At 63.4% G+C, this 16,902-nt stretch overlaps 1 protein-coding gene across 1 annotated transcript; it reads left to right on the plus strand.

Moving 5' to 3' along the window:
* The first annotated feature begins 4,471 nt into the window (after positions 1-4,471).
* AIRE (autoimmune regulator) lies at positions 4,472-15,178 on the plus strand. The gene is made up of 14 exons (XM_032392545.1): positions 4,472-4,717; positions 5,161-5,335; positions 5,591-5,746; positions 5,843-5,962; positions 6,977-7,090; positions 8,074-8,216; positions 8,326-8,406; positions 9,193-9,308; positions 10,406-10,505; positions 11,032-11,214; positions 11,734-11,852; positions 11,959-12,061; positions 13,743-13,811; positions 14,886-15,178. The coding sequence occupies exons 1-14, from the start codon at positions 4,472-4,474 to the stop codon at positions 14,964-14,966; spliced, it is 1,806 nt and encodes a 601-aa protein (XP_032248436.1). The 3' UTR covers positions 14,967-15,178.
* The last annotated feature ends 1,724 nt before the right edge of the window (positions 15,179-16,902 follow it).

Below are 16,902 nucleotides of genomic sequence, written 5' to 3' on the forward strand. Positions count from 1 at the left end.
AAAATATTTTTTTAAAAAATGGGAGTACATGGTCTACTGGATTTCAAGATTTGTTATATAGTTTTGGTAGTCAAGACTTTGTGGTACTGGTGCATGGATAGACGCACAGATCAATGGAACAGAATAGAGAACCCAAAAACAGATCCACACAAATATGCCCGACTGATTTTTAGAATGAATTTTTATTTGCGGTAAGATAAACATATCATAAAATTTACAATTTTTATCATTTGAAAGTTCAAAATGCAGTAGTAATTAGTATATCGAATGTTGTGGAACCATCACTGTCAATTTCCAGAACTTCTTCATCACCCCAAATGGACACTCCATACCCATTAGCAGTCACCCCCTCCTTCCCCCAGCTCCTGCAAACCACTAATCTGTTTACTGTCTCTATGCATTTGCCTCTTCTGGGTATTTCATATAAATGGAACTGTACAATGAGTGGTCTTTTAGGTCTGGCTTATTTCAGTTAGCATCATGTTTTTGAGGTTTATCCACATTGTAGCAGGTGTCTGTAATTCATCTTTTTTCATGGCTAAATAATTCTATTGTATGAATAGGCCACATTTGATTTATCCATTCTTCTGCAGATGAACATTTTAGTTGTTTCCACCCTTTAGCTGTTGTGAATAGTGCTGCTATGAACATTTGTGTACAAGTTTTTGTTTGAACATCTCCTTTCAGTTCTTTTGGGGGTATACCTGGGAGTGGAATGGCTGGGTAATACGGTAATTCTTATTGAAGAATTTAGCATATTGGGGCACCTGGCTGACTCAGTCGGTGGAGCATGTGACTCTTGATCTTGGATTTGTGGGTTCGAGCCCCACGTTGGGTGTGGAGATTACTTAAAAATAAAATCTTTAGGGACGCCTGGGTGGCTCAGTTGGTTAAGCGACTGCCTTCGGCTCAGGTCATGATCCTGGAGTCCCGGGATCGAGTCCCGCATCAGGCTCCCTGCTCGGCAGGGAGTCTGCTTCTCCCTCTGACCCTCCTCCCTCTCATGCTCTCTGTCTCTCATTCTCTCTCTCTCAAATAAATAAATAAAATCTTTAAAAAAAAAAAAAAAGAAAATCTTTAAAGAAAAAAGAATTTAACTTACAAAGGAACTTACTGAGGAACCACCAAACATTTTCCTCAGTGGGTGCACCATTTTGTATTCCACCAACAATGTAGGAGTATTCCGATTTCTCCATATCTTCACCAACACATTACTTTCTATTTTTTGATGATAGCCATCCTGGTGGGTGCGAGGTGGTATCTCATTTGGCTTTCATTTGCATTTCTCTAATAATTAGTGATGTTGAGCATCTTTCATGGGCAAACTGAGGCTCAGAAAGGGTCACTCAGCTAGCTGGTGGCTGATACAGCTCTAAAGTCCTGGCAAAGTGTTACCAGGAGACTGAGCCTCCCCTGATGCCCTACCAGCTGGGAAGTCCCCAGCGGGCAGGGCCCAGGCCCCTCCTGCCCTAGTCCCCGAGCTGAGGCCTACATCCCCGGAAGCGCTCTGTACCTCCTATAACCGCTGGGAGCCCAGCCCCTTCCGGAGGCCACACATTCTGAAGCCTCCATCCGCGGCAAGGCAGAAGATCACCCAGTCCAGGCTTCTTTGAGGGAACCAAGGCCAAGCAGCCAAGGAGCAGGCCCCCTCCGGTCCCTGCCCTACCCTGCCCCACCCCGATCTCTGGGCATGTCACATGGGAAGCATTTCCCCCTCTTTGCACCTGACATGGCCTGGGCACATGAACAGTGTCCTGTGTGCTGAGAGTGTGGACCCGGTCACTATCCATCCAAGGCCATTTACTCACAGTGTGACTTTGGTCAAGTTCCTTAGCCTCCCTGTGCCTCAGTCTCCTTATCTGTAGAATGGGATAATAATAACGCTGACCTAGCGGGGCAGTTGTGAGATGCAGTGTAATTGCAAAGTACTCAGAACAGGGCCTGGAGCGTAGTGGGCTAGACGTGTCTGACGTAAAATAACCACGCTGGAGGAAGAGATCCCTTGCAGGTGAGGACAGAGGCTTGGAGATGGCCGACCAAGCGGCAGGCATATTGCTGTGCCCGGTGCCTCGTGGAGGAACTGAGTGAGCTCAGCCCTACAACGGCAGTGGGCGGCTGATGGAGGGCTGGGCCCCTTGCCCTGGCTCCTCTCTGGGTGTCACAGGCCACCCCCACCATCCCTGGCGGCTCCAGGTCACCTGCAGGAAGGGGCCGCCAGGGAAACCCCCCACATGGTGGAAAGTCCAGAATTCTCCAAGGAGCCTCGTTGCTGATCTCTAAGTGAGAAGCTGGGTGGTGCCTGCAGGCCAGGCTGGGCTGCTGACCCAGGTGCACCCACAAGGCTTTCGTAGCTTGAGAAAAGTGAAGTGAAGACTTGATCTTCTTGGCTATTTTTAATCCCCTGGACCGTTGTCTTGTGGTTAAAGTGTCCCTTGATGAGCAGCCACTGGGGGAAAACTGCTGAGTGTGGAGTGGCGTTGGAGGACAGCTTGGCCCAAAGGGGAGGGACACTGAGCTGCCGGAGAGGTGGCTGCTGGTCACCCTAACGCCACAAGCACGGGTCCCCAGCACCCCCAGGGCCACTATGTGGGAACCCTGCAGCTTGCTGGCCCAGCGGGTGCCGTTACATGTGGCACGAAGTGGCTCCGCTCCCTGAGACCTGACCCGCATGAGCGAGGGGACGCGGGGTGCTCTAGGGGACCCTAGGTTCAGGAGTGACTTTGACTTCTGCTTTCTTTCAGATGCCACGGTGGATACATAGACACAGAGGGGACGGGGTTTGGCGGGGGCTGCGGGGGTGCTCCCTCTGGGCATCTGTGGATGGCACAGGGCGGGACAGCCTGGCGCTGCCCCAAGTCCCACTCCTCCACGGCCACCCCCCAGCATTGCAGCCGCTGGGCTCGGAGCCCCAGAGGTGGGCAGCTCGAGGGCCCTGCTCCCAGGTCAGAGGCCCCAGAACATTCCACAGCCGCACCCATCTGTCCTGACCCTCACTGCTCTCCGGGTCCTCACACAGGTCCCGGCTCTCTGGGTGACAACCCCCACCGCCCGAGCTCAGGCTTGTTCCCGAACACCCCAGAAGCCCTGCCCGGCAGCAATCTCAGCTTGTGTGGGACTGAACTCCCAGGGACCCAGGCCCGGAGAGGGTGAGAAACGCACACAGGACTCCGTGGTAGGAGGAAGGGGCCCTCAGCAGCCCCCCACCCCACAACCCCCACCTCAGTAGAGAACATAGCGACCTAAACTCGTGAGAAATCTTGGCGACACCCCCATGGAATCTGTCTGGGCCCCCCTCCCCCTGCCCAGGCGACCCCACCCAGCCCAGCACTGCCCAGACCCCAGGCTTCCTGGCACCCGCACTCACCTCCAGCCCCATCCAAACCTGACCAGGTTCTTCTTCCAAAGACCTCCCGCAGCTCTGAAGCCTGGCTGCCCGGACGGGCCTTTCCTCTGTGGCCCTTGTCCACACTGGGCCACTATGGGTCCCGCAATTTGCCAGGCCCTTGTCCCCTGTGCTCGCCCACCATAGCCTGGGATGCGGGTCCCTCTTCTGCTGCAACCCCCCTGGGACCGCTTCCCCACTTTCCTACACCATCCTCCAGCCTCTGTCGCCAGCCCTAGGAAGGCTCCTGGGGCGTCCCTCCCCTGGGCTGTGAGCAGGACAGGACAGGAGCTCCCGGGACCCATACTCAGGGGCATCAGTCCACAGAGTCAGCTGCCTTCTCCAAGCTTTTTTTGAACACACCTGCAGGAAGGGGACGGTAGGTTGCGGCTGGGTCCCCCAGGGTGATGTGCTCATTTTAAAGATGAGGGGGCTGAGTCTCAGAGAGGGAAAGCGATTGGCCCAGCATCACACAGCCTCCGGGCAATGCCCAGCGCTGTGCCCCCTGGCACAGACTCAGTCCTCCATCAGACAAGCACTCCTCCATCTGACCGTCCTACAGCCCAGGCCCAGGGCCCTGAGCAGTGGGGGTGGTCATGCCCATTCCCCACCAGCGGCCCTGCCCCAATCAGCCCTGTGGTCCCAGCCTGAGAGCCGGAGCCCCTGGGCAGCCCCGTGGGTCTCGGGTGAGGCGGAGGGCACCTGTGCTGGCTGTCGCGTCCCATCTGAACAGAACCGCAGTTCTGGAACTGAGAGCCTCCCAGCCCTCTCACAGAGGGGCTGGGCCCTGGTCCCGAAGCCTCCTTTACAAAGGAGAGAGACGCCACCAGCTTCCTGGCAGGTGTGGAATTGGGGTGGCTGGGGCCTTGTCTTTACTGGATTACAGAGAAGTTTCCATTCCTGCCCCTCCCTCCGGTCCTGATTGGCTCTGGGGAAACACAGGCTTTGCTCTTTCGGGGCGGGGGGGGGGGGGGCTTCCTATAATAGAGACTGGGCTCCGGCTGGGCTCAGCCCTGCACAGGTGCTCGCCCAGGTGCACCGCCCAGGTGCCCGGCAGGGTAGGGGCTGTGCAAGGGCCAGGAGGCGGAGATGGCCCAGACGCCCCACAAGTCCAGCGGCACCCCAAGGCCGCGGGACCCCAGGCGGGGAGAGGGGGCTCCCAGCCCCGTGCCCCCGGGCCCCGCGAGGGTGGGCGAGGCCCAGGCAGGGGGGGACGCCATTCTGCGCCGTCTCCTGAGGCTGCACCGCACGGAGATCGCCGTGGCGGTGGACAGCGCCTTCCCGCTGCTGCACGCGCTGGCCGACCACGACGTGGTGCCCGAGGACAAGTTCCAGGTGGGCCCCAACCCAGGCCCCCAGTGCTCCCCAGCCCTCCCCAAGCCCTGCCGTCCAGCCAGGGGCAGTGTCTGGGAGGACGAGCTCCAGATGGACCCTAGCTGCCCCCACGAGTGGGGGCCGGGGGGGGTGGGATGGGGGCTGCTGGTGTGAAGAGGGGACAGGGCCCGGTCTCCAGGACAAGTTCCTGTCCTCCCCAACGCCCCCTCCCAGCCCTCCGGAAGCTGCCCTCCAAGCCAGGGGCGTGGTCCCCTAAGGTGAGTTCCAGGGGGGCCTCCCTCGCCCCCAGCACCCCGGGCACCCCCACGCCCACCTCAACCCAAGGGCATGGACACGGTGCCCGGGTCTCCTGCAGCACCCTCTGGGGGCGGTGGCAGGAAGTGGGGGTGCTGGGGAGGCAGGAGGCAGGAGGCAGGGCCTCCCACTCCCCACTCCTGCTTCAGGAGACGCTGCGTCTGAAGGAGAAGGAAGGCTGCCCGCAGGCCTTCCACGCCCTCCTCTCGTGGCTCCTGACCCAAGACGCAGCTGCCATCCTGGGCTTCTGGAAAGTTCTCTTTAAGGACTACAACCTGGAGAGATACGCCCGGCTGCAGCCCATCCTAGACAGCTTCCCCAAAGGTGGGGAGGGCACTGCGGTGGCGGAGGGCCGGGGGCTGGGATCCCACGGGGCTCAGCACCCACCCCCGCTGGGGGCCTGGGGCCGCTGGAGTCAGCCCAGCTGGACTGAAGAGGGAGGGTCGGGGCGTGGTTGGGGGGCCCCTGGACATCACTGAGGACCGTCCTGGCTTCTGCATGCCAAAGGGCCGAGGTCTCGCCCACCTTGCCAAGGTGTGGGTCCGGTCTTGAGGCTTGGCCCCCACTTGCACCCTGCAGATGTGGACCTCAGCCAGCCCCGGAAGGGGAGGAAGCCCCCGCCGGGCCCCAAGGCCCCAGTGCCGCTGCCCAGACCCCCCACCAAGAGGAAGGCCCTGGAGGAGCCGAGGGCCACCCCGCCGGCAGCACTGTCTCCACGGGGCACCTCCAGCCCAGGTACCTAGTTTGAGGAGCTAGTCGGCCACAGGTTGCCCTGGGGAGCCCGACACCCCCTGAGTGCACCCTCCCCACCCCCCCCACCCCCCACCCCAGCTCCGGAGCACCAGCCGCCTGGCCCGGAGCCAGCCTGGCAGGGACTGCAGAGGTCCCCTCTGGATGCTCGGATGGATGAGCCTAGCTGTCCCTTGTCCCAGGGCCCCGGGAAGCAGGCAGGTGGGTGTTATGTCCTTTTACACCCACCTGCCTGTGGACACCAGAGCATGGTAAAGCGAGGGGACCCCGGGAGTTGGGGAGGCCCCAGCCGGGTGCTCTCCCACGCCCCCCTCGGCCGCTGGCTTTGGCCCCAGCGGGGAGACCAGGGCCAGGCTGGTGCGCTCCCCCTGCAGGCCCCCAAGCGAAGGCCAAGCTGGCCGAGAAGGCCTCCCGCCGGGAACGGTGGGCCAGGCCCCCAGGCCTCCCAGCTCCTGGGCCGGGGTCAAGGGATCAAGGGCCTGGGCGGGGTGCTGCCCTCCGAGGGCCTGTCCTGGGGGCGGGACCATGCTGGCCTGGCGTCTCCTCCCAAAGCCTCCGCTGGACGGACGCACCAGGGGCAGGGGGGAGCGTCTCAGGTCACCCCACGTGTGCCCGGTCCGCGTCCCCGTCCTACAGGCCCGGCTCAGACTGTGCTTCTGCCAGAGTCCTGCTTGGTCCGTCAGCTGAATGACGCCGGGCCCCCGTCTGTCCCCTCCTTGCCCCTTCCCCGGGGGACCCCAGAGACCTCCTGTGGTCGCCTGACCTCCGGGCGGCCCTGAACTCAGCCTCCTTCCCAGCACATCCCAGGGCCAGGTCTGGGGGCCCTGTTCACCCCGCCCGCCGTGTGCAGTGAGCTCCCACATGCACAGCGTGCATCCCACACCGCATCCTCACACCACACACACACACACTCGACACACTCCACACAGCGTGCATCCCACACCGCATCCTCACACCACACACACACACACACACACACATGCACACAGATACATACCACACGTACCCATGGCCTCTCTCCGCAGTTTCACACGGGCTGTCTGTCTGTCTGTCTGTGTGTGGAAGGGCTGGACCCCCTCCAAGGCCTGCCCTGGGCAGAAGGAAATAAAGATCCCACAGCCCGGGCACCTCTCACTCTCCACTGCCTGCAGGAAAGAGGTGTTCAGGGGTCCTCTTTCCAACTGATGACCCCCCATCTGGGACTCCCTTCCCCAGGAATTCAGACCATGTCCACTTCGGTCCAGAGAGCCGTGACGGTGTCGTCTGGGGACGTCCCAGGAGCCTGTGGGGCAGTGGAGGGGATTCTCATCCAGCAGGTGTTTGAGTCAGGTAGATGGATGGCACCACCAGAGGGGCCGCGAGGGGGGATGCAGGCCCCCTCGATCCACGTCCCTCCTTTGCACCTGGCGGCCCCAGCGCAGGTGGGACCGTGGCTCTGCTACCTCGGGAGGGGCGGGATGGGCACCGAGGGCTGCCCTCAGGGCTGGGGGACTCCTGGACTTCTGCAGGGCCGGCAGTCCAGGGCCACATCCTGGGTCACCTCTGTGTGCTCAGATGGGCCCCTGAGAGTCCTGGGCTCACCCCCCCACCCCCAGGAGGTTCTCCAGCAGGACAGCCTTCAGCACCTGCCCCGCCCCCACACACCTCCCTCCCTTCCCTCTGGGCTGGGCACCTGCCGGCGGGGATGCCAAGGACAGCCAGGGCCCACGCTGGCCCTGGGGCCAATGCGGGCCCCGGTCTCACCCCCCAGGGAGGGCCCCGAGGACCCCGCAGTAGTTCGCTACGGCAGTTATAACTAATGGCCACAAACTGGGCAGCTTAGAACAACAGGAGTTCCAAAATCAAGGTGTTGGTAGGGCCTTGCTCCCTCCGGAGGCTCGAGGCTGGTTGCTGGCAGGCCTGTGCCCGCCCCATCACTGCAGCCTCTGCCCCCAAGTCACAGGGTCTCCTCCCTGTGTCTGTCTGTGTCCTCTCCGCTCTTCTTGGGGACACCCGTCATTGGACCCAGTGTCCCTCGGGAGCCCATCTTAACTAATCCTTAACTAATCCCACCTATAAAGACCCTACTCCCCAGTAAGTCTGCGCTCTGAGATTCCAGGCAGATGCGAATCTGGTGGACACGCTTCGCCCAGTACAGTCCCCGCAGGAGACCCCTCCTGTGCCCAGGACCCTGGTCGCAGAGCTGAGCGGGGCTGAGTGCAGTGGGGGAGAAGCAGGAGAAAGCTGCAGCGCGCCCAGCCTCTGCACCCACCCACCCACGGCGCCCAGGCCAGGAGTGCAGCGTGCAGGGCCCAGTCAGCCTCTCCTCCCAGGTGGCTCCAAGAAGTGCCTCCAGGTTGGGGGGGAGTTTTATACTCCCAGCAAGTTCGAAGACCCCAGTGGGGGGAAGAACAAGACCCGGAGCAGCAGCCTGAAGACCCTGGTCCGAGCCAAGGGGACCCAGGCTTCTGCCCCTGTAAGCACCCCACTTGACACCCCTCGCCCAGCACCCACAGAGCTCAGCTGGGGCTGGGCCTGCATGCGGGGGCTCCTCACTGTGGTGGCCCCCCTCTCCCCCGCAGCAGGGTGCAGGTGAGCTGAGAACAGGCCAACAGGGCAGGGTGCAGGCCCCTCCTGCCCTCCCCAGCGAGCCCCAGCTGCACCAGGTAATGCCCGGACCTCGGATGGAACTCCTCCCTCCCCACAAACCCGAGGGCGGCCTTCTGCCGCTCTGTCCCTCGGCCAGGCCACTCACTCAGGTGAGGAGGACAGAGGCCTGAGCTCCTGTTCACAGAGTAGAGCTTTTGTTTAATACGATTTTTTCTGATAACACAACTGTAAAAATTCAAATAAGTCAGAGAAAGTGAGTCCTACCAGGCTTTGAACACCACGGGTCTGGTCGAGGCACCAGCTGCCCCTTGTCTCACCGGGGGCCGGCGGGTGGGGAGGTGGCCCCTGCTGGGAGCCAGGGAGCTGAGCGTCAAGCACGTCCTTGGGCTCTGAGCACAAGGCAGAACCCATCCCAGATCTGACCGCCCCTCTCCCATGCCAGGCGCGGGCGGGGCCCCAGGCACCCAGGAATGAGCAGGATCCCTGCCTGCCCCCAGGGGCTCCCCCGATGGCAGGATCGGGGGGATTATTACAATGAGTGTGCTCGTTGCTGTGCAGGGCTGCCCGGTCTGCTGGGCTTCTGAAGAGGTGACACCCCGGAGGGGACCGTGGCACCGTCAGGCAGGGTTGTGCCGTGGGGCCTAGAGCCTCAGAGATGGAGGGCATCTTGGGGGAGGGCAGCGAGCCGGGGCAGAATTTTAGGCATGGGCCAGCAGGGAGCAGGCAGGGGACTAGGGTGCCCCTGGGGAACGCTGCAGTGGAGCTATTCTGAGGGGCTCTCGGGGAGGGCGCTGCCCCGTCCCGGGATCTTCCAGAGGACGCGTGTGTCTTGCCCGCGTCAGAAGAACGAGGATGAGTGTGCTGTATGCCGGGATGGCGGGGAGCTCATCTGCTGCGACGGCTGCCCCCGGGCCTTCCACCTGGCCTGCCTGTCGCCGCCGCTCCGCGACATTCCCAGGTGAGCCACCCAGGCCGCCCCCCACCTGGCTTCATGGCTACTTCTACCCAGCTGACCCTGAGCACAAAGCTGCCCAGAAGACTCTCTGTTCCACAGAGGGAAGTGGGGCCCACCTGGGAGGGAGGCCTTGGTCCACATCACTGGGCAGTGGGGCTGGGCCCTGGGTCCTCGCACCCCCCCTCCCCGTGTGGCCGCACTGCCCGCCCCCCCCCCCAAGCCTGGCCAGCAGGGCCCCAGAGGGCAGAGAAGCAGGATGAAGGCTCCCGGTGAAGAACGGCCATTCTGTCCCATCTCATCACACACCCCCAGCCCAAACTCCCAAGAGCAGCCAGTCCCCCCTCTCCAAGCAAGAAGTCAGGCTGAATGGGTGCCCGTCCCTGGCAGGGCACGAGTCCTCCGGAGTCTGCCTCCTGGCGCTCCCTTCCCCCACCCTCCCAGCCCTGCCCTCTCCCACCAGCTCCCGCGGGACACCGCAGCCGTGGGGAAGAGTCTGGGTGGGAGAAGTGAGCCCCCTTCTACTCTGGCCCTGCCCGGCTCCCTGAGTGACCTTGACTAGGCTGCTTGTCTCTGAGCCCCAGATGCTTGTCCCTAAAATGAAAGGTTTCGGCCAGGGTCATCACTCAGCTCCAGCGATGGGGCTGCTGTCTTCCTTCCTGCCCTTGACCATGTCCCCTTCTGCTGGGCACCACCCCCCTTGTGGAAACGTGGGCCTGGGGGGTATAAACACCCCAGTTCAGAGAGGTCCCACTGACGGGGCGGGGCCCATGAGAGCCACACACAGGCCACTCCAGGTTAGCAGGTGTCCGGGATTCTCGGGACTCATCAGAGAAGCTCTCAGACGGGACACTGACCAGGCTAGCGAGGGCCACCCCACCAGGGGTAAATTTCCCAGTATCCTGGGCTCTCCTGCTGACTGGCCAAGGCAGCGCTTCCATCGTGGCTCTGCCCACTGTCCTGCCCGGGCCTCAGTTTCCCCATCTGTAAAGGGAAAGGGCTGACTTAGAGGAACCCTCGGGTCTCCCCTGCCCTATGTGTTTGGGAGTCTACTGTCCCTTCTGCTCACCTTGCATGCGTCTGGCTGGTGACCACGTGAGCAGCGGGACCTGGAGGTGCTCCAGCTGCCTCCAGGGAAGAGCCCAGCGGGACCTGCCCCGGGCTGAGGAGCCCCGGCCCCAGGAGCCGCCTGTGGAGACCCCGGTGCGCACAGGTCCCCTGCAGGGCCCCCTGTCCAGCATCCTGGCTGCTCCTGTAGGTCAGACCGGCCCCAGCCCTAGAACCGTGCGCCCCCACCCCTGGCCGGGCCTCACCGGCTTGGCTTTCTACACTGGGAAGTGGCCTTTACAATGGCCCGGTTTCTCAGGGCTGACTTGGGGCCTCAGCTCTGCCGGTCCAGCACAGGGCATGCACTTTGGCTACTGAGAACATTCTCTAAAAATGTTTTAAGCATTCCGTTGCAGCAAAGACATGAGTGGTACAAGCCATGCCCGGGTCTATACTGAGTGATCACTGACAGCCCGTGAGGGCCACAGACACCCAGTCTTAAGTGGGGAAAGGCTCAAGGACCTTGCTGAGCCAGGAACTGTACCCAAACCTTTCCAACCCAGTGTGGGGTTCCCCCCACACCAGCCCCCCGGGTTGCCAGGGTCCCGGCGATCACTGACTCCCTGGGTGGTGCCGTGCAGGTCCCCTGTGGCCTCTCCAAGCACTGACCCTCTGGTTCCAGGTCCTTCTGGGGCTGAGGTTGGCAGGAGAAGAGGCGAAGGGACTGTCCAGGGAGCCCCCAGCCGGGATAGATGCTGCTGTCCCCTACAAGCACCTGCTGGCCCCACCTTCGGCAGCCCCCTTGCCGGTGCTGGACCCCTCAGCCCTGCGCCCGCTACTGTGTGTGGGCCCTGAGGGGCAGCAGGTGAGGGGTGTGGGGGTTGGGGTGGCTGTCTGGGGGGGGGCGCTCAGGGTCTGCGGAGCAGCCAGATGGAGCTCTGACGTGCAGGGGGACACGGGGCAGTAGTCAGATGGGGGGTTGGGGTCAGGGCTGAGGGAGGCCTTTGCCAAGAGCAGCCAGACTGGCCGTGGAGAGGGCGGCCCAGGGGCGCCCAGAACAAGGGCGGAGCGCTGTGAAGAGCTGGGGCAGGGGAAGCAAACTTGCCGAGGGATTCCAGCACCAGTGAGATTCTGTCCCTGATCCTGAAACCCCTCCCCACCAGGCACCACAATAAGGGGGATGGCCCATCACCCACACCCTTCCGCCTCTCCTGGGGGGGGCGGTTCTGGGGTCCCCTTGACCAGCCCTAAAGGGGGTCCGGGCCCACCAAGGGGGAGCGAGGTCTCTCAGGGCTGCAGTCCAAAGGCGCCGGGTGTCCCTGAGCTCCCAGGGGCCGGGGTGCGCCCCTCTCCCCGCCGCAGTCACGGCGCTGCTCCCCTCCAGGGCCCGGCGGCCGCGCGGTGCGGCGTGTGCGGGGACGGCACGGACGCACTGCGGTGCGCGCACTGCGCCGCCGCCTTCCACTGGCGCTGCCACTTTCCCGGGGGCGCCGCCCGGCCAGGGTGAGTGCGGCGGCTGGGGCGCCGGGCCGGGGAGGGACACCGGGGTCGCCGGCGCGCCCCCCTTCCCCCGCCCACACACACCGACACCCTCGTCCGCTGTGCGCAGGGCGGTCCCGCGCTGCCGATCCTGCTCCGGAGATGCCGCCCCTGCCCCCGAGGAGGGGGCCCCCGCCCCGAACCCCGCCCGCGCTGCGCCGGGGCCTGCCAAGGTCAGTGCTACCCGGGGAGGCGCGGACCCCTCGGGGTTGGGGGGCCAGCACACCTCCAGGTCCCCTCCAGGCGCCAGCTTCGCGGGTGTGCACCAATGAACCCCTTGTTCGTTGTTTTTATACAATACAGTTGTTCAAATAGACTCCTTTTTGGTAACATCTGTTTGAAAGGGAAACCCACTAAGCAATAGTGGAATGAGATGCCAGTTGGATGCATCTGTTTCACGATGACCGAGCCCAGCCCCAAGTCCCCCCTCTCCCAGCCCCTGGGGTCACCTATCCCCCGGTGGGGTGGGGGTGAGGCGGAAGCAGCAAGGAGGCTCCACACCTGGGATGAGCAAGCATACTGGACTGCCCGGTGTGACTCGGCTCTGTACTGGGCTCCTAGTCCTCCAGCAGTGGCGGGCTGGGACCCTCTCCGGCCCCATCCTGCAGCCAGCCGGAGCCCTTGGGGACAACAAGCTGTCTGTGGTCATTACTCTGCCTTCCTGCTGAGCCGCAGTGGTCCTGGGAACCTGGGGGGTGGGAGTCCTGGGCGCTCCTACAGGAGCCTCTCCCGCAGCAGGGGCCTTCCTGACCATGTCCCTGCCCCCAGGACAACCTCTGAGGGCCCTGGGGGAGGTGATAAGTCCTACCCCCATCTGTGGCCCACCCTCCTTCCCAGCTGCACCGCGTACTCCCCCGAACACGCTGCGTGGGTACCAGGCCAGCCCAGGCACTGGGGGCCGAGGCCCTGCCCACGAGGGGGCTCGGTGCAGCCCCACGGCTTGGCCCGGCCCACACCCGCCTGCGTGCAGTGTGCAGATCGGCCTGGAAGCCTCCCATCATCCCCACCCTTCTGCACTGAGTGTGCGCAAGCCCTCTGGGGGGGGGGCACCTCCACCCCCGCCAGGAGGGGGTCCTGCCCTCCAGAAGATGCTTCCTCATTGACACCTGGGGTCTTTGCTTTTAAAAGACCTTGTCCTTGTGATGTAAAATGTAATGACCTTGGAGAGTGACTTGTCCCAGCCCCCTTGACCCCTCCCCTAGCCCCACCTTTCCCAGGTGCAGACACAAGAATGTGGGTGTGGCCCCGGATCTTTTCCCCGGGGCCCCTGCACACCCTGGAGGCTGTGCTCCTCCTTCCCGCCCTGGAGCTGCTGCTGCCCCCGGGCCAGTGTTGATGAGCTGAGACTTGGCTATTTTGAGCCAGAACCTGGCAGTATCCTGGGTGGTTCACCCCTTGCCCAGGGGCACCGTGGGCCCTGGCAGCCTTTGTTGGATGGTTGAATGGCTGGCATCGGACCAGGAACTTTCCTCTCTGGGCCTCAGTTTCCCCATCCATGACAGGGTCCCTGCTAGCTGGTTCTCTTAAGTTGCCTGGCTTTCCGCAGAAGGAGGCGTGTAGCATGCGGAGGCCGGCAGACTCGGGGGCCTCGGGGAACCAGCTTCCAGCGGTGCCAGGACCCTGGCCGGCAGCCCCGAAGCTCGCTCATGCCCACCCTGCCTGTGCCCACCACCCTGGGAGGAGCCGGGTGTTAGAATTCAGATCCTGGGGCCCTGGGCGGGGCAGCACCCCCACTGCCCTGGCATGAGCCTCTGCCCCCAGGCCCCTGTTGCCTCTGCAGGGAGTCCTGCTTTGTTTCGGCCGTCCCTAGCAGGGGTGCGGAAGTCAGGCTGACCTCCCTTTCCTGGGCTCCAGGCAGGAGACGGTTCTGCTGGTCACGAGCCGGTTCTGCACAGGGATGACCTGGAGTCCCTGCTAAGCGAGGTAATGCATCACCCCGCAGGCCTTCCACCAGCCTCTCCTCCTCCAAGCTGGTCTCCAGGCTGGGCTTCCACCAGCCCCTCCTCCTCCAGGCTGGTCTCCAGGCTGGGCTTCCACCAGCCCCTCCTCCTCCAGGCTGGGCTTCCACCAGCCCCTCCTCCTCCAGGCACCCAAGCCTTGGGGCGGCTGGGGGAATCCCTGTCTCTGGGTGCACTGAGCACCACAGGCCCATGCTGGCCCCCCCCCCGCATATGCGGGAGCCCTGAGCACACAAAGGAACCCAAAGGGGGCCCTGAGCCCTTCCTGCGTCTAGCCCTGTCCGGAGGTCCTAAACCCCCCGGGGCCATGGGCTGCAGAACCTCAGCACCAGCACTGTGGAAGCCTGATGTCCCCGAGGGGTGGGGCGGGCAGCCCGGAACCTCTCAGTGGACCACCTTCAGTGGGCCTCTCACGGCCCCCTATCAACCCAGGCCTCTCTGCCCTAAGATGAACAGCTACAGTCACTGGGAAGAAAATGGGGCTTTTAGGGATTCCGTCTTCTTTTGACAGGAGGTCAGACTCCTCCAGCCATACCCAGAGCCAGGCGGCCCACATGTGTCCTCCTTGGGACGTGGGGCCCTGCCCTGTGCGGGGGGGCTGGGCACAGGGGTTCCCACACAGTGCAGGTGTCTTTGTGGGGGAGCCCAGACCCCATAGCTCTGGCTGGGGTGGCCGCCTGAGACCGTTGGAGAGAGGGGCAGACTCACCAGCCCCTTCTGGTGCGGTCACCCCACTCTGCTGGAATATTGGGCCTCCTCATGACCCCTCCATCCTGGGGGAGCGTCAGGCCCCTGAGCACAGTGAGGGAGAGAGCCCCAGAAGAAGGAGGCAAAACAGCCGCAGTGGCCATGCCCTGTGCTTACAGGACGCTATGACGGAGCACTGGATGAGGAGCCCTCCCTCGACTGACATGTCTTGTGCCTCGGGCCTCAGTTTCCCTACCTCTGAGTAGGAGGGTGACCCTGGAGGCCAGGGTATACACACCTGTCCCCTGGGGCTCTGGCAGGTCCCCGAGGCCTCTGCTCTGCTGTCTTGCAGCACTCCTTTGACGGCATCCTGCAGTGGGCCATCCAGAGCATGTCCCGCCCGCTGGCCGAGGCGCCCACCTTCCCCTCCTGATCCAGGATGGCCGGGGTCTGCGGGGCAGCACTGGGGGAGGGGAGGCCCCAGGAGACGCGGCCTCAGCTGAGCGCGGACCCCCTCTCCCATCTCCGAATCAAGAGATGCCAGTGAGCTCCCACTTGTGCTCGTGGTGGCCTGCTCTGAGAAGTACCAGCAGGACACACTCCCCACCCCGGGAAGCCAGGTTAGGACCAAGAGAAACGGAAAGGTCCCCGCGTTGTCCACACTCGGCTTGTAGCCTGCTTGTCTTCGTGGACACACGAGCCATTGCGTATACTCAAATAAACGCCACTCCTGTGGGGGTTTGACATGCTCTCCAGGGGGCTGTGGGTCCTGCATTTCCGGTGCCCCAAGTGTAGGCCGTGCTGGTGGGAAGGGAGAGGCCCACGCGCGGGAATGGCCCCGAGAAGTGGACGGCGCGCTCCTTTCTCTGCTGGCTCCCCTCCGCCCCCAGTGAGATCCAAGCCCGAGGTCTGGGCCCGCCCGCCTCTGCTGCCCCCTCGTGCCCCCACGGCCTCCGTCCCTCCCAGAGCCTCCAGGGCCCAGAGCTTCCTTCCCTCGGTGCTCCACATCCCACACGTCTGCCCCAGCGCCACCTCCTTGTTCAGTGAGACATTTATCCAAGAAATGATCTTCCCTATCGTGCATATTTGTCCAGGCACGGGGGTCCGAGAGGGATATTCCAGCTGGAGGGACAGATCGCGCGCGCAAGAGGCAGGTGACCACTGTGAGGCATGAAGCAGGACCGGGGCCGGGGCGGGAGGATGCTGGGGGTGGAGGTGGAGATGGCAGGTGCAGGGACAGACACCAGGTCAGGTGGTCGGAGTGCAGGGGGCTTCACGGACAGCGCCGCCCCTTATTTTCCTCACGGGCAGATGCTGGCCCACGGCTGGGGGCCCCGGGCCCCAGGACGCTGTCTAGGACACAGCTGCTGGGTCACTTGTGGTGGAAGGAGACGTCGGACTGCCAGAGCCCCCCACCCGCAGGGCCCCTGTGGTGGAACGCCCTGATGGGGAGGGGGGATGGCCACAGGCCGTGTGTGGGCAGCAGAGCTGTGGGACGTGCGCTGACTTGGATGGCGGCTTGCATCCCCACCCCGGGCAGCCCAGGCAGGGAGCAACGTCAGAAATAGGACTCATGGGCTCTGGCTGGCTCACCCCGCTCCTCCGGATACCTCCAGGGCACCCCGGTCCACACACGGGCTTCTTAGGCAGCCCCTTGGGAATGGGGCAGGGAGGGATGGGCCCACCTAGGACAGCTGTGCTTTAGGGTCAGGTCAGGGCTGGGGAGGCCAAACCAACGCCCAGTGGTCGGGGTAAGAGTCCCACGATCCTTGGTTGAGTTGCTTGTTCAAACAAGGACGCCCACCGAGGTGGACATTGCTGTTTTGGGAGCAAGCAGGCAGCTGGCCTGGCCAGGCCATGTGGGCAGCAGTGGGACAGATAGACAGTGGGACAGCAAGGCCAGGAGGGGCGCCCACCACGTGGATGCAGCTCAGAGGGTGGATGGCTTTTCTGGACTGGGACAGACAGAGACAGGCTTTGGGAGGGAGTGCCTACAAGCAGGCCCAGGCTGGCTCGCCCAGAGCGGGGTGGGGGCACAGAGGGGGAGCCCTCCCCTACTCACAGCACCCTGCTTCCCGAGAGCCCTCTCTTCCCCCGCAGATGGAGCGCCGCTGGGCCCTGAGCCCACCTGTCCCGGCCCCCAGCCCTCACTGACGGGATGGAATGAGGCTGGACCTTGAGCAGCCGATGGGGTGGCCGTGCTGGGGGAGGGGTTGTTCGGGGAGCTGACAGGGCGAACCCATGTGCCTCCAACACCATGCCCAAATGTGTCCACATCGCTCCCCCCCCCCACGAATGCACCCCGACCACAAATCCCTGCTGCACAGACGTGGGCTGGCCTGCCTCTCCGCTCAGGGCAGCCCTGGCAC

The sequence above is a fragment of the Phoca vitulina genome, unplaced genomic scaffold, assembly GCF_004348235.1.
Source record: "Phoca vitulina isolate PV1807 unplaced genomic scaffold, GSC_HSeal_1.0 scaffold68, whole genome shotgun sequence".
Taxonomy (NCBI): Eukaryota; Metazoa; Chordata; class Mammalia; order Carnivora; family Phocidae; genus Phoca; species Phoca vitulina.